The sequence below is a fragment of the Idiotropiscis lumnitzeri genome, chromosome 1 (assembly GCF_059441095.1).
Source record: "Idiotropiscis lumnitzeri isolate Australia: NSW breed Sydney's pygmy pipehorse chromosome 1, RoL_Ilum_1.0, whole genome shotgun sequence".
NCBI classification, from domain to species: domain Eukaryota; kingdom Metazoa; phylum Chordata; class Actinopteri; order Syngnathiformes; family Syngnathidae; genus Idiotropiscis; species Idiotropiscis lumnitzeri.
In genome coordinates, this window is record NC_142391.1 from 8,332,345 (window position 1) to 8,347,611 (window position 15,267).

The following is a 15,267-nucleotide window of genomic DNA, read 5'->3' on the forward strand; positions in this document are numbered from 1 at the left end:
CATTAATTTGATTGGCTAAAAGGTATGTCAGTCAAAACTAAACCCGGAAAGGTTACTACGTTCTGAAGCTAAAACGTCTTTCTTTTTCTTTATTTCAACATGTGTCAAGTTGCAATACGCTTTCTAACAAGATACAAAAAAAACATTAAAAAAAGAAAAACAAATAAAGTACATATATAAAGAAATTAACAAACCCCCTAAACAAAACAAACAAACATGCCAAATACCATGAATGGAAATACAATTGAAAAGCATGTTTTGTGAGCTTTCTCGTTTCAGATGCAATTATTTGGGAAAGCCAATAATTAGATTTTGCCATTTGTTTTTGTTTTACAACCATACTGATCTCAGGTCTGCTCAATGGACACCGTGTCTGACGTCATAACGAGGAAAACAACAGGCGGGGCTGAAGACGTGAAGAAAGAAGACAGGTAAAGGTGAGTCTCTCGGTGCAGCACGTCGAGGTTTTTATTTCGCTATTTGAGTCGTCTTTCTGTAAGTAACCGCTACATTTGTCAACGTAGATATTCCTCCGAAGCTTTTGATTGTCTGTGCGATTTAATCAACTTGGGATCCGGCTATTGTTTGGTTGTGTTACAGGAAGTAGACGTATGGCAGTTCTATAGTCTCGTAACACTTATAAAGTAAATAAAACAATACCTGTCAAAATCAAAAGTTGACTTGATTAAGTTAAGACAACATCTCGACACACTTGGTTTAAAATCTGGACAGAAATATGATTTTCATTTTGCTCCACAGATCCTAGAGAATGGTAAAGGAGGAGAATGAGTTGGCCAACCGGCCCGACAACACTGCCTTCACACAACAGAGACTCCCAGCCTGGCAGCCCATGCTCTCAGCTGGCATTGTCATCCCCGGGTTTGTCCTCATCGGTCTGGCCTTCATCGGCATCGGCGTTGCCCTCTTGATCACCTCACGCAGCATCCAAGTACTTGAGGTACAAGAGTCTCCATTTTGAACCTCCTGGGCTCAATGTTGGGCCCTTTTGTCCACTTTGCTTCCTTAGTTTGGTGTAAATGTAATGAAACTCATAGTCGGTGATTTATGTCAATTCCATCTAAAGTGCTTTCAATATAGCACCATGAAATGACTGTTCCAGTCTTCATTTAGGCATCCGGGGCTTTGAAAATAATACCACAATCTTGACCTTTCGAGGGTGTGATGTGAGTAGTGTGGTACAATGGTGACTCATCAATATTTAAGCATTAGGCTTTTGTTTGTTATCTCTGTTTCTTCCAGCTCGACTACACCGGCGTGGAGCAGAACTCGCCATGCTTTAGGTGTTCGGATCCCGACGTGAGGGACTGTGTTTGTACGCTACAGTTCTCCATCAACAGCCTTTTTGAGGTACCGTACACTATTATATGGTAGCCCGCTGTTTAAAAGTTTTTGTGATGTGTAAAAAAAAAACAAAAAAAAAACGTTTTCCATCATTTAATGGGTCCTGTTTTTTGTAATTATAATATTTATTTATTTATTACTTATTTATTTTTTATGTGTTTTGTCTCTGACAGGGGCCAGTGTTCTTTTATTACGGTTTGTCCAACTACTTCCAGAATTACAGAAGGTACGGCGTCTCCAGAGATGATGGCCAGCTTTACGGAGACTTGTCTTACTTCAAGGTGAGCTTAAACACTGCCAGGTAGAAATTAAATTGGTGCGCGGTTTCTTGCATGGCAAAGACTTTTTGATTCCCTTGTGTTCTTATTTATCATTAGTTGATAATTACGAAATGTGATCATTTCTAGTAAGCATTTGTTTCTTTTTCTGGTCTATTCTGAAGGAACCCTACGATCAATGCGTGCCCTATCGATATGACAGCAGCGACCGACCGATTGTGCCGTGTGGCTCAGTAGCAAACAGCATGTTTAACGGTGCGTGCGCTTCATCCTGATCTCCTTTTTGTTTCCCTTCTCTGTGTCAAGAGATCTCTTATTTATTCATGTTTGTTTTTGGATCCCGGAAGACACATTCAGGCTGTTTCAGATTGTGAACGGCCAGCAGAAGGAGGTGCCCTTGGATGGGAAAGGGATCGCTTGGTGGACCGATTACAACATCAAATTCAGAAACCCCACTGTCACACCTCTAAGGAACGCGTTCAATGGTTAGTCCATTGGTGACCTGCTGTGTCTTGGCTTTTTTTTTTTTTTTTTTTTTTTAGATTTACTTTAATGCTAATTCAAATTTATACGTTACAGTTGAACCCCGGAACTCAGATGTGTTTTTGTCGTGTTGGATTTTTTTTAACTGAAGTTTTAAAGTTTTTCAATGAGTAACTTCTTTTTTCATGGTTTAAAAATGAGATGTAATCTGCCGCATTATGTTTAGATTAGATTATTATTCAATTTTATTTAAGTAAAAAGAGTGTTTAACATATATTTTTCACTTATTTGACAGTTAACAATGTTAATTAGAGTTAAAAACCTTGAAGAGGTCAAGAACTGAAGAAAATGGTTGGATGCAAACAGATCCCCCCCCCCTCCATAATTGACTTACAGGGACAGTGAAGCCGCTGTATTGGCCCAGACCGGTTTATGAGCTGGACCCCTCGGACCCTGCCAACAACGGCTTCATCAACCAGGACTTCCTGGTGTGGATGCGAAGGGCCGCACTGCCGGATTTCCGCAAACTGTACCGGCGGATCACAGAGGGGGACTACGCCAAAGGCCTGCCTGCAGGAAATTACTCTCTGAATATCACCTACAGTATCCTTGTCCATGTCACAGATTTGGAATTGTTGGTAAATGATGCATGGTAAGGATTAAGATCCTAAAAACAGAACACAAGTGATACGTAGACTACAGTATAATACTGATCTTTTTTCCTCATAAGTACAGTACGGTAGTTGAATTAAATTCATATGCAGATTGGGTTTAGCATCATGCTCTTTGTACATTTGGATACTTTGAAGAGAACACAGAAGTGTCCTCTTTTATCAAGCGGGTCAGCTTAACCTGTTTGACAGGTTGAACAAGGCTCAGTTTTTACACATTCATGAGTGCAGCGACGGCGTGGGTGTTGTTTGTTTGGGTTTTTTTAATGTTTTTTTTTTTTTAAATGTAAATAGGAAAAGTAATTAAGTGCAACCTCCAAGTTGATGCCCCCAAAATGGGAGCCTTAGTACCTGGAGAAAATCGATTTATACTAATGGAGCACTGATCTGAACCTTGAACTTAAAAACTGTGATGCGGCGTTGCTAAATACTCTTGCACCGTGCTGCCTTCACTAAGATTTGAGCAATAAAATAACAATTGCATACACACTTTTTTAGACAGTACACAACCCTTATCAATTCCCATAATATAGTATTGTTATGGAATTATCTTCCTATGCGCAGTATTTTTACTTTATTTTAGTTTTATTATACTTTTATTGTAGCTGTACGGCCGATAAAAAGTTAAATGATACATAAAAAAAGTATACTGTTATAGGTTCTATTTGTTCTTAGTGGTGCCTTGATATACAAGTTGAAATTGTTCCATGACCATTTTCGTAACCCAAAACATATTTTCCCATTACGTATATAAAAAAGTTGTATTGTATTGTATAGGACTGAGATTAATCCATTCCAGACAAAAAAAAAAATTCAAAGAGTTTTTTTGATCAACAAAAATAGCATTCCATAATATTTTACTTTTACAAATATAGAGTAACGACATAATTAAATGTAATGTAAACAATTTAACAAGTTGCCCATCATGATTACATTTTGCAATCCAATTTATTTCTGTTCTTTCTGATGTACCCACCATGGCCAGCAGGAGGCACTATAATACAGTCCTGCGGACGTAAATGAAGAAAAATAGTACTTCCACTACCACTGCAAGAAGTTGTAATATTAACATCACAACATCAGTGGTGTTTCGTGTTGTTTTTAGAATTAAGATAGACAAACTTTCCTAAGTCATAGCTATGTGCTTCATTGAAATACAAAACATGTAATTCACTTTGTTTCACATTTAGTTTGACAGTATTTCCAGGTACCATTCTACTCTACTGTGTTTCCAATTTTTTCGCATTGGAAACATTTATTTTTGATTTGAAATACAACTCGGATGTCAGCTCATTTTCCACTGTAATCTCTGAGCTGTGAAAAGAAACGTGTAATTTTGTGTCCAACTGTTTTATTTCGTTAACCCTCATCCTCCTCCCAGACTATCCCGTGATAAGCTTCAACGGCAGAAAGAAGGTGGTGTTCAGCAACGTGTCATGGATGGGAGGCAAGAACGAGTTCCTGGGTATTGCCTACCTGGTGATCGGCACGCTATGCGTCGTCATGTCAGTGGTCATGCTCATCGTCTACGCCAAATTCAAGTTCCCCGAGGAGGAATGAGGCAGGCCTGTTGTTGACAGTTAACAATTTTTCAAATGCATATTATAAATAATTGGACATTTGATAGTGGAGACATAAAGATTTGGCTGTGCATGAGGGAAAGTTTAGGAAATTCCTAAAAGCTCATTACTGAAGGCCAAAATCATATCAATGACATTTAGTCAGTGCGACCGGTTATATGTTTACTCTCTGATGCATCTGCTGCAGTGATTCAATTGATGAAAGCAGAGTTGAACAAAGAGAGAAATTTCATTTAAATGTAGTATATTCACTTAATCTAAATTCTCTACTCGACTGGGTTTTTGTCTCAAGGTTTGTCTCTTATAGGATCCTTATTTTAAATGAACAACCAAATACTCATATTTACCCAGTTACATCAGCACATGAACATTTATCACAGTGCAATGATAATGTAACTACAGGGAATAGAATTTTTACTCAGGACTGTATAGCTTCTTATCATTGTTTTCCTTTGTGTTTTGCTTCATGTTAATATTTATGCAATAAAACAATGCAAATGTTGTCTGAAGCTTGAACCTTTTAATGAATGCGTTTTAAAAAGTTGGACGATGGATTTTTAAAATCGAATCTTTATTCGTCACAGATTTTTTTAATGACAGGTAAAATTAGGAATTTCATAAATTTTAAGGAAAAAATATGCGATAATTAAAAATAATTGAATCTGTGAATGACAGATACGCAGTTCTCACAACAAAAACGACATCTCCCTTCTTCCCCCTAGTGGTCATATGTGTCACGGATATAATCAGCGTCTGTCCACTGCATTCTGGGTAATGAAGTTTTAACGGGCTAGCTTCTACGGAGAGCTTCCCTCTTTGAACCACAAGTACCACAATCCATCGCTCAAATAAATCTGACGTCCGACGTGGTGCGATTTGACAGCGGCACCCAGTTGTGACCAGAAACAAAATCCGCTGAAGCCAGTCGACTTTCTTTTGTTCGTCGTTCGGTGTTTACCGGTGGTCGCAGACCGCTGCGCAGGATGTCCGACGCAGGCGGAGGCGAAGACAATAGCGGATCCATGGAGGTGTCGGCCGTTCACACGGTGGCGGACGCCTCGGTGCTCCAGAAGCACATTCGCAAACTCGTCCCGCTGCTCCTGGAAGATGGCGGCGAGGCCCCGGCCTCTCTGGAAACATCCCTGGAGGAGAAGAGCACCGTGGAGCAGATGCGGAAATTCCTGGCGGACCCTCAAGTCCATACGATCTTGGTGGAGAGAAGCGCGCTTAAAGGTAAAATCTCTTCGTCATTGTTGGGCGGCTAACCCAGCTAGCCTGGCTACAGACAGTGGATCGGTTTGCATAGTTCTGTTGTTCTCTAGAACTCGCACTCACAGTTTACGCTCAAGTTCATCTTTTTCCCGAAGTTTCCATCTTTGTGACGAACAACGAATCGTCGATTTGAAAATATATCTCCGTACCATCTAGAATTGAATTTAAGACGTTGAGTATTTGACACGTAATATTTCGGTGGTAATACAAATTTAATGGGTAAAAAAATCTATTTGGATTTGTATGGTGATGGCGCAGACATGCTTTCGTACATTATGCAGCTCATTCATTATGAATGCAAACCATTGCAATCAGTCCGCACTCCGCATCAATGAAAACGATTCACCTGCACAATTTTCTCAAGAGGTTGCAAAAGTACTCTCACGCTTTAATCGAGTAGAAGTACAATTACTTGTGTCAGAAAATACTCTGGTAAAAATACAGATTCAGCTGCTGGAGGTTATCGTTAAAAAAAATCAAAGACTCAAATGTGGTACAACAAAAAAAAAAACAGCGCACCCTCATTCTTTACTTGTGCAATGCACATACTCGATGAAAAAAAAATCGCTACAAGCGAAATTATGACTGCAGTAAAGACTGAACTGACGTGTCCTCGATGAGCAAAATATAAGCAAACAGATGAAGTAATGTTGACTGAAAGAAATCCACCTTCCCTGCATGTGTTGTCTCAGATTAATTTCTGAATATCACAAGCTGTGGTTATTAGCCTGGCACAAGACATGATACATTCGCCAGAAACGATATTTGAGGCCATGGGTTAATTTGAGCTATTTGGTCAATTTCAAGTGTGTAAAGAACAACAATGAGTCAACAGTTTTGTCGAGCTCATTGATTCCGAATTTAAAACGCTGCTCCATATTGGGCGTGTCAGCAATGAATCTGCATCCATAAACACGATTTATCTGCACATCATCCATTTAAATGCACCTTTCAAACATACAAGCAACCTACTGTACTAAATATTAATGAAAAGATTAGTATCCTTCTAACTTTTGAGAGTCATGCTGCTTTGGTGCTTTATCATGTGAGTCAGGGGCATGAATGAATGAACACATTATGTTCAATTTTCTTCCGGCTTGGTGGTCTTGAGCCTCAGAATAAAAGGTTATTGATGGTGTCCTAATACGAATGATGCAACTTCTGACAATCGATAATGTAATCTTTTCCCAGAGGATGTTGGCGACGAAGGAGAGGAAGAGAAGGAGTGCATCACTTACAACATCAGCATCGACATACACTATGGGCTCAAGTCCAACAGGTAAACCCGCATTGAAAAGGCCTTTCTATTTATTTTGGTGTGCAAGTAACAAAATTAGCTTTTTATAGCATTTCCCACAAATAGGACTGCAAGTGTGGCATGTGGTTAAAATAACCAGACTCACAAACATCATGCAATTAAGACAAGAACAGTAAATGTTTATTTACATCAATTCTCCTGGAAACATTGTGTCTTTGGAAATACTTTATTTAATACACGCAAACTTACCTCCCTCCTGCAGTTTGGCTCTTATCAAGAGGACGGGCGTCATTGATGCCGACAAACCCATATCGACCCAAGTCCGCGTCCTGACGCTGAGCGAGGATTCACCCTACGAGACTCTCCACTCGTTCATCAGCAACGCTGTTGCTCCCTTCTTCAAGTCGTACATCCGTGAGTCTGGAAAGGCGGACAGGTAAATGATTTTAGATGATTCCATTGGCTGACGCTCCCTTGAACGTGTGCAACACTAATGCTTTCATTCTCGTACAGAGACGGGGACAAAATGTTGCCTTCCGTGGAGAAAAAGATCGCCGAGCTGGAGATGGGCCTCCTGCACTTGCAGCAGAACATCGAGATCCCTGAGATTAGTCTGCTCATCCACCCCATCATCACAAACATCGCCAAGCAGTGCTACGAGCGCGGCGAGAAGCCCAAAGTCACAGACTTTGGGGATAAAGTGGAGGACCCCACTTTCTTGAACCAACTGCAGTCTGGAGTCAACCGCTGGATCAGGGAGATTCAGAAAGTAAGACATTTTTTTTTTTTTTATTAATGTACAAGGGGGTATATCACACCCATACTCAGAATGAGTTCTCTGAGCTCGCCTCATTCCTATTCCCCTTCCATCGCCCTCCAGGTAACAAAGCTGGACCGCGACCCGGCATCTGGCACGGCCCTTCAGGAGATCAGTTTCTGGCTCAACCTGGAGCGGGCCCTCAACAGGATCCAGGAGAAGCGCGAGAGCCCAGAGGTTATGCTCACCCTGGACATCCTCAAGCATGGCAAACGTTTCCACGCGACTGTCAGTTTTGATACAGATACTGGTGAGTTCAGCATGTTTGACATTTCCCACTTTACAAGCTCAGTTTATTTGTGGGGCACGTTCATATATAAGACAAATCCATAGTGCTTTAAACTGGCAAAACATATTTTTAAAAACAAGATTAATTTAATAGAGGGAAATATATTAATTAATTTATTTATTATTTATTTATTTATTTTTTTTTTTTTTACGTACCTTGACTCTATTAATCAATACATTTGTCCTTTCTTCCCAGGTCTGAAACACGCTGTGGAAACTGTCAATGACTACAACCCTCTAATGAAAGACTTCCCGCTTAATGACCTGCTCTCCGCCTCGGAGCTGGACAAGATCCGCCAGGCTCTGATGGCCATTTTCACCCACCTGAAGAAGATCAGGAACACCAAGTACCCCAGTCAGAGAGCACTCCGTCTGGTCGAGGCCATCTCCAGGGATTTGAGCTCACAGCTTTTGAAGGTGTTGGGCACCAGAAAACTCATGCCCGTCGCCTACGAGGAATTTGAAAAGGTATGTGTTGCATTTAAGTGGAGAGTCACCTCTTTGTTCTCATATATACTTTCTCAAATAAGGCGGGTTAGGGGGGAATTTCACCGGAACCTAGTACTGCCGTGCGTAGTGAAAATATGTTAATATGTTTTTAATTGAATTTCTAATTGAGTTTACAAGCCATAGGATGGAAGCAAAATACTTAAAATGGTCCCTGGTATTTCTTTTAGATTGATTTATTTTCTGTTGTCTGTAACATCACCCACAGATTAATTGGCAAAGAATATTGATAGCAGAAGACATACTATCCAAAAACTGGCAAACAAATATCAGCTCTCTTACTTTTGCACAAACAGTACAGGTCATTAAATTAATGTCTTACCCTCAATGGAAAATGTTGGCCACGCAGACTAGATCGGCCAATACTAGCTGGAAGGCAAACGTATTTTCAGTTTCACTTTGGTTGTGCTCGAGATTTCGTCCAGCACTGCCAACCGCACCAATATTCCACAAGAGGGCGCCAAAGACTGCTTTTGTTGCTTTGGCCGGAGCGCTATAAAAAATAGATATGCCTAGTGGCCAGTATTCGGGATTTCACCGTATATTCTTCTGCTCCAGGTGATGGTGGCCTGCTTCGAGGTGTTCCAGACCTGGGAGGATGAGTATGAAAAACTCCAGGTGCTCCTGAGGGACATCGCGAAGAGGAAGCGAGAAGAGAACCTGAAGATGGTATGGCGCCTCAGCCCTGCTCACAAGAAGCTTCAGTCGCGCCTGGATCACATGAGGCGCTTCAGAAGACAGCATGAGCAGCTGAGAGCCGTCATTGTCCGCGTGCTGAGGCCTCAGGTGAGCTTTCTGTCTGCTATCTAGTAAGTTGTCCTCATGATTGTTAACTTTCTACTACGAGACTGTGTTTTTTTTTGGTTGGGCATTGCTGGTTGCAGTTTTCAATATATTTTTATTGGTGGTGATTTGTCCTTCTAATGAAAACATTAAAGTGAAAATTCCGCCGTGAGTTTCAAGCATTCAATGCTTTCATTTTATTATCTTTTTTTTTCAACCTTTTAATTAAGGAGTTGTGTACATATTTTTTTACTTCAAACAAAGTATTTTTTACAACTGTTTAAATTTGTTTATGCTCCGAGGCACTGGAATTTTTGTCAAGATTGCAATTTTGTCAACAAATCAAGTATTTAATAAAGTCACAATTCATTGTCTTTGGATACTTATCAAGTTGTATTTAGAGAGTCTAGGGCTCCCCTTTCAATATTTTGTATTTTTTTTCTTTTTTAAATAAGTTGTAAAAAAAATAAATAAAATCAACATCCAAATTAAGTAAGAACTGTGTGTTTTAAATGTAGTTTTGTGGGGTTATTTTGTTTTGTTTGTTTTTTTCTCCCAAATTTAGAATATGTTTCAAGTCACTGGACCATATCAAATTGAATTCCACAATCAATGAAGGAAAAAAAAAACCCTAAAACTAAACTGTCTAAAAATTATTGTACATTTGACAAGATGATCAACTTGACAACACTGACTCTTGTATCAACTTTTGTGAATCTCATCTCAAGTTTTAAATATTTCCACTTTGGGTCCCGAAAGAAAATCTTGGAGTGAAACGACCTCTCTTTTGCAATTGATTATTTTTTCACTCTTCATTTTATAGTGCTATTATTTTACATTTATCATTGAATTAGCTAATCACAACTTTGTATATGTGTGCATCTCCAGGTCTCCGCAGTACCGCAACATGCCCCGGGAGAGACAGTGGAGCCTCAGGACATGAAGGTAGCCGGAGTTCTCTTCGACGCAGCCGACGCCAACGCCATCGAGGAGGTCAACCTGGCCTACGAGAACGTCAAAGAGGTGGATGGCCTGGATGTGTCCAAGGAGGGCATGGAAGCCTGGGAAGCCGCAATGAAACGATACGACGAGCGCATCGACCGCGTGGAGACCCGCATCACCGCCCGCCTGCGCGACCAGCTGGGCACGGCCAAGAACGCCAACGAGATGTTCCGCATCTTCTCCCGCTTTAACGCGCTCTTCGTGCGTCCGCACATCCGCGGCGCCATCCGCGAGTACCAGACGCAGCTCATTCAGCGCGTGAAGGATGACATCGAGTCGCTGCACGACAAGTTCAAGGTGCAGTACCCGCAGAGCCAGGCATGCAAGATGAGCCACGTGCGAGACCTGCCTCCCGTGTCGGGATCCATCATCTGGGCCAAGCAGATCGACCGGCAACTGACGGCATACATGAAGAGAGTTGAGGATGTTCTCGGCAAGGGCTGGGAGAATCATGTGGAGGGGCTCAAGCTGAAGCAGGATGGAGATAGCTTCAGAGCCAAGCTCAACACTCAAGAGATTTTTGACGACTGGGCACGCAAGGTACTAAAATGTTGCTCTTTATTGGAGAAAATCAAGTCGCATAAAGCGGGAGTATGTAGTCTTAAAGCTGCGAGCAAAATTTGAATGTAGCCTTTACTCATTCGTCTTTGTCTGAAGATAGAATTTTTTTTTTCTTCTCACCCCACCCCCCATACCAGGTGCAGCAGCGAAACCTTGGAGTGTCCGGCCGCATCTTCACCATCGAGAGCACTCGTGCCCGAGGTCGCACCGGAAACATGCTCAAACTCAAAGTCAACTTCCTCCCGGAGATCATCACCCTGTCCAAAGAAGTGCGCAACCTCAAGTGGCTGAGCTTCCGTGTGCCGATGGGCATCGTCAGCAAGGCCCACCACGCCAACCAGCACTACCCGTTCGCCATCTCTCTGATCGAAAGCGTGCGCACCTACGAGCGTACTTGTGAAAAGGTGGAGGAGAGGTCGTCCATCTGCCTTCTAGTGGCCGGTCTGAAGAAAGAGGTCCAGGCACTCATTACTGAGGGGATTACTCTGGTGTGGGAGTACTACAAGGTGCATCCTTATGTTCAGAGGCTGGCTGAGACCGTCTTCAACTTTCAGGAGAAGGTCAGTGTGGAAAAGATGTCCTCAAAAATTTATGAAAGCCAGACTGATGTGTGCTGAGCTTATCTTGTGGTCTTTCCAGGTGGATGACCTTTTGCTGATTGAGGAGAAAATCGATCTGGAGGTCCGCTCCCTGGATACTTGCATGTTCGATCACAAGACCTTCTCGGAAATTCTCAATCGGATCCAAAAAGCTGTGGACGACCTCAACTTGCACTCCTACTCCAACTTGCCCATCTGGGTCAACAAGCTCGACATTGAGGTAGGTTGGTGCCATGAATTTGCACCGGAACCACCACAGCCCCAAAAGTGGTACAATTTAAAATTCATCCTCAAAAGTCAATGTCATGCAGAACATAATTCTTATTCATCCATTTTTTTTTGTAGTCGTAGTACCTGGACAAAATCCATTTAATTACATGGAGAATATACAAACTCCTGAATTGATTTTGTTTAGATTGAACGTATCCTGGGAGTACGTCTCCAGGCCGGACTTAAGGCCTGGACCCAGGTGCTACGCGGCCAAGTGGAGGACAAAGCCGACGTTGACATGGACACGGAGGCTCCTCAAGTGAGCCATAAACCAGGAGGCGAGCCAAAGATCAAGGTGGACATCATAGACAATCAAATTTAGTGAACATTGCCATTAAAACAAATAAACCAAAAAAAAAAAAACATTTCTTTCTGTAGAATGTTATCCATGAGCTCAGGATCACCAACCAGGTGATCTACCTGAATCCGCCCATTGAAGACTGTCGCTACAAGCTCTACCAAGAGATGTTCTCTTGGAAGATGGTCATCCTTTCGCTTCCCAGGATCCAGAGCCAAAGATACCAGGTAGGGAACAAAATAGTCCATAGCTTTATAACGCCACTGAGGCAAGCCAAGATTCTACATTATTAATTACTTTAATAACTCTTCACTAGGTTGGGGTCCACTACGAGTTATCAGAGGAGGAGAAATTTTACCGCAACGCTCTGACCAGGATGCCAGACGGGCCTGCAGCCTTGGAGGAGGCCTACAATGCAGTGGAAGACCTAGTCGGTGAGGTGGAGCAGTATGTCAAGGTAAATATTGTTCAGCCGGATTTACAAGTGACGTCCGACAACCTTTATTCACTTTTTCGATTGTCCTCGTCTCCCTCCAGGTGTGGCTGCAGTACCAGTGCTTGTGGGACATGCAGGCTGAGAACATCTACAACCGTCTGGGTGAGGACCTCACAAAGTGGCAGGCCCTTCTTGTCCAGATCCGCAAAGCCCGTGGAACCTTTGATAATGCAGAGACACGAAAAGAGTTTGGACCGGCGGTCATTGACTATGGGAAAGTAAGGACAACTTTTTGTTTTCAGAAATATATATGCAATATATCTTGCTGAAATGTTTTTTCTTAATTCTTTACAGGTGCAGTCTAAGGTGAATTTGAAGTATGACTCATGGCACAAAGAGGTCCTCAGCAAATTTGGCCAGATGTTGGGTCAGAACATGCAAGACTTCCATGCCCAAATCTCCAAGGTAAACTATGACCACAGCCCTTTTTGGAGGTGCGTCACAAAGACCGATTTTATATGACCAATATTACATTTTTTTTTATTTCATTTCATTTTAGTCCCGTCAAGACCTGGAACAACATTCCGTGGACACGGCGAGCACGTCGGACGCTGTCAACTTCATCACATATGTCCAGACTCTGAAGCGCAAAATCAAGCAATTTGAGAAAAATGTGGACGTGAGTGTACAGTCTAACACATTTTTGTCATAACTGTGTGACGAGGGCTGATTTCAATTGGGATTCTCTTTCTTAGTTGTTCCGTAATGGGCAGCGGTTGCTGGAAAAACAAAGATTCCAGTTCCCTCCATCGTGGCTGTACATCGACAACATTGAGGGCGAATGGGGCGCCTTCAGTGACATCATGAAGCGCAAAGATACGGCGATCCAGCAACAGGTGGCCAACCTGCAGATGAAGATCGTCCAGGAGGACAAAGCCGTAGAAAACCGCACCACTGATCTGCTCAACGACTGGGAGAAGACCAAACCAGTTGCTGTAAGATGAAATTGGGCCTTCGGTTCAAAGCCAACTTTGAAAGAACAGCCAACGTAACGCTTTAATAATGTCCACCAGGGTAACCTACGCCCCGAGGAGGCTCTTCAGTCTCTAACCATCTATGAAGGCAACTTCGGTCGGCTGAAGGTTGAAAGAGAGAAGTGTGCCCGTGCCAAAGAGGCCCTGGAGCTCACTGACACCGGCCTGCTAAGCGGCAGTGAGGAGCGGGTTCAGGTAAGACCCAAAATTCCTTTAAGGACCTCATTTCTCTTAGCGCCGACCAACTAAATTGTTCTTTCCAAATTGTAGGTAGCACTGGAGGAGTTGCATGACCTGAAGGAGGTGTGGTCCGAGCTTTCCAAGGTGTGGGAGCAGATTGACCAGATGAAGGAGCAGCCGTGGGTGTCTGTTCAACCTCGCAAGGTAGCAAACTGACATAGAAAGTCCTGTTCTATTTATTTTTCAAATATTCTGGTATTTACATGCCCGGTTTTTGGTTTTTTTTTGTGTGTATATTTATAGCTTCGTCAAAACCTAGACGCTCTTCTGAACCAGCTGAAGAACTTCCAAGCAAGGCTTAGACAGTATGCTTCCTATGAGTTTGTCCAAAGGCTGCTTAAGGGATATCTGAAGGTCAAGGCGGTTCTTTTACTCTCAATTTACACTGATTTAGAAATTCAATCCAAATGTAAGCCTTGTTTTGTTGCTTTTAACAGGTAAACATGTTGGTGATCGAGCTGAAGTCGGAGGCTCTGAAGGACCGTCACTGGAAGCAGCTGATGAAACGTCTGCATGTCAACTGGGTGCTGTCGGAACTGACCCTGGGTCAGATCTGGGACGTGGATCTGCAGAAGAACGAGATGGTTGTGAAAGACGTGCTCCTGGTGGCTCAAGGAGAAATGGCTTTGGAGGAGTTCCTCAAACAGGTGAGCTCACATCAGGTTCATTCCATTTAGATTTGTCGTGTTTGGCTTGCTAATAAGTCTTGGCTGGTCCGCAGATCCGCGAGGTGTGGAATTCCTACGAACTGGACTTGGTTAATTACCAGAATAAATGTCGACTGATCAGAGGATGGGATGACCTCTTTAACAAAGTCAAAGAGCACATCAACAGTGTGTCTGCAATGAAGTTGTCGCCGTACTACAAGGTGAATGTTAAATCAAAAGTTATGATGGCTTGTAATTATTACCTGGAAAACTGCATTCATAATGTGCTTGTCTTTTTTTTTTCAGGTTTTTGAGGAAGATGCTCTGAGTTGGGAGGACAAACTGAATCGCATTATGGCTCTGTTTGATGTCTGGATCGATGTCCAACGTCGTTGGGTTTACCTGGAGGGCATCTTCACGGGCAGCGCCGATATCAAACATCTGCTGCCCGTGGAAACGCAGCGATTCCAGAGGTTAATGAAGAACCACCTTCATCCCCTCCTTGCAGCCAACAACTGCAATGTAATCTGACTCCAAATAATTTATTTTACAGTATCAGCACTGAGTTCTTGGCTCTGATGAAAAAAGTGACCAAGTCTCCGCTGGTGATGGATGTGCTGAACATCCAAGGAGTGCAGAGGTCCTTGGAGAGGCTGGCTGACCTTCTTGGAAAAATCCAGAAGGCCCTGGGAGAGTACTTGGAGAGGGAAAGATCATCATTTCCAAGGTAAACTCAATTCATTGTTGTTTTTGTTTTTGTTTTTGTTTTAAATTAGTTGTGGGACTTGATTTTTAAAAAAGAGGAAAAGGTTATTTAATCCAACCAGCTCAAATTGTGGGGGGCGGGGCTACCCTCTTCCCCTCTTTCCTTGTGACAGCCA

General features: G+C 42.5%; 2 protein-coding genes across 2 annotated transcripts in view; both read left to right on the forward strand.

The window, feature by feature from the left end:
* The first annotated feature begins 398 nt into the window (after nt 1–398).
* Nucleotides 399–4,883, forward strand: tmem30b (transmembrane protein 30B). The gene is made up of 8 exons (XM_088314489.1): nt 399–495; nt 760–958; nt 1,261–1,368; nt 1,536–1,643; nt 1,805–1,895; nt 1,988–2,125; nt 2,520–2,726; nt 4,176–4,883. The coding sequence occupies exons 2-8, from the start codon at nt 770–772 to the stop codon at nt 4,352–4,354; spliced, it is 1,020 nt and encodes a 339-aa protein (XP_088170615.1). The 5' UTR covers nt 399–495; nt 760–769; the 3' UTR covers nt 4,355–4,883.
* A 370-nt stretch (nt 4,884–5,253) lies between these two features.
* Nucleotides 5,254–15,267, forward strand: part of dync1h1 (dynein, cytoplasmic 1, heavy chain 1) — a 37,518-nt gene continuing 27,504 nt past the window's right edge. The window contains exons 1-24 of the mRNA XM_088314498.1: nt 5,254–5,607; nt 6,838–6,925; nt 7,167–7,340; nt 7,418–7,673; nt 7,785–7,971; nt 8,206–8,477; nt 9,075–9,302; nt 10,188–10,841; nt 11,000–11,422; nt 11,502–11,681; nt 11,877–12,026; nt 12,110–12,256; nt 12,346–12,486; nt 12,567–12,743; nt 12,820–12,930; nt 13,025–13,144; nt 13,221–13,460; nt 13,539–13,694; nt 13,770–13,883; nt 13,983–14,093; nt 14,177–14,386; nt 14,461–14,607; nt 14,693–14,859; nt 14,940–15,113. Of these exons, the coding sequence (XP_088170624.1) occupies nt 5,358–5,607; nt 6,838–6,925; nt 7,167–7,340; nt 7,418–7,673; nt 7,785–7,971; nt 8,206–8,477; nt 9,075–9,302; nt 10,188–10,841; nt 11,000–11,422; nt 11,502–11,681; nt 11,877–12,026; nt 12,110–12,256; nt 12,346–12,486; nt 12,567–12,743; nt 12,820–12,930; nt 13,025–13,144; nt 13,221–13,460; nt 13,539–13,694; nt 13,770–13,883; nt 13,983–14,093; nt 14,177–14,386; nt 14,461–14,607; nt 14,693–14,859; nt 14,940–15,113 (4,877 nt within the window). The 5' untranslated portion in view covers nt 5,254–5,357. The remainder of the gene's footprint in view (nt 5,608–6,837; nt 6,926–7,166; nt 7,341–7,417; nt 7,674–7,784; nt 7,972–8,205; nt 8,478–9,074; nt 9,303–10,187; nt 10,842–10,999; nt 11,423–11,501; nt 11,682–11,876; nt 12,027–12,109; nt 12,257–12,345; nt 12,487–12,566; nt 12,744–12,819; nt 12,931–13,024; nt 13,145–13,220; nt 13,461–13,538; nt 13,695–13,769; nt 13,884–13,982; nt 14,094–14,176; nt 14,387–14,460; nt 14,608–14,692; nt 14,860–14,939; nt 15,114–15,267) is intronic.

Coding starts and splice junctions, on each gene's coding strand:
- tmem30b (XM_088314489.1), top strand. CDS start 770: ATGGTAAAGGAGGAGAATGAGTTGGCCAACCGGCCCGACAACACTGCC. Junction 1,369..1,535: donor CCATCAACAGCCTTTTTGAG/GTACCGTACACT, acceptor TGTCTCTGACAG/GGGCCAGTGTTCTTTTATTA. Junction 2,126..2,519: donor TCTAAGGAACGCGTTCAATG/GTTAGTCCATTG, acceptor ATTGACTTACAG/GGACAGTGAAGCCGCTGTAT.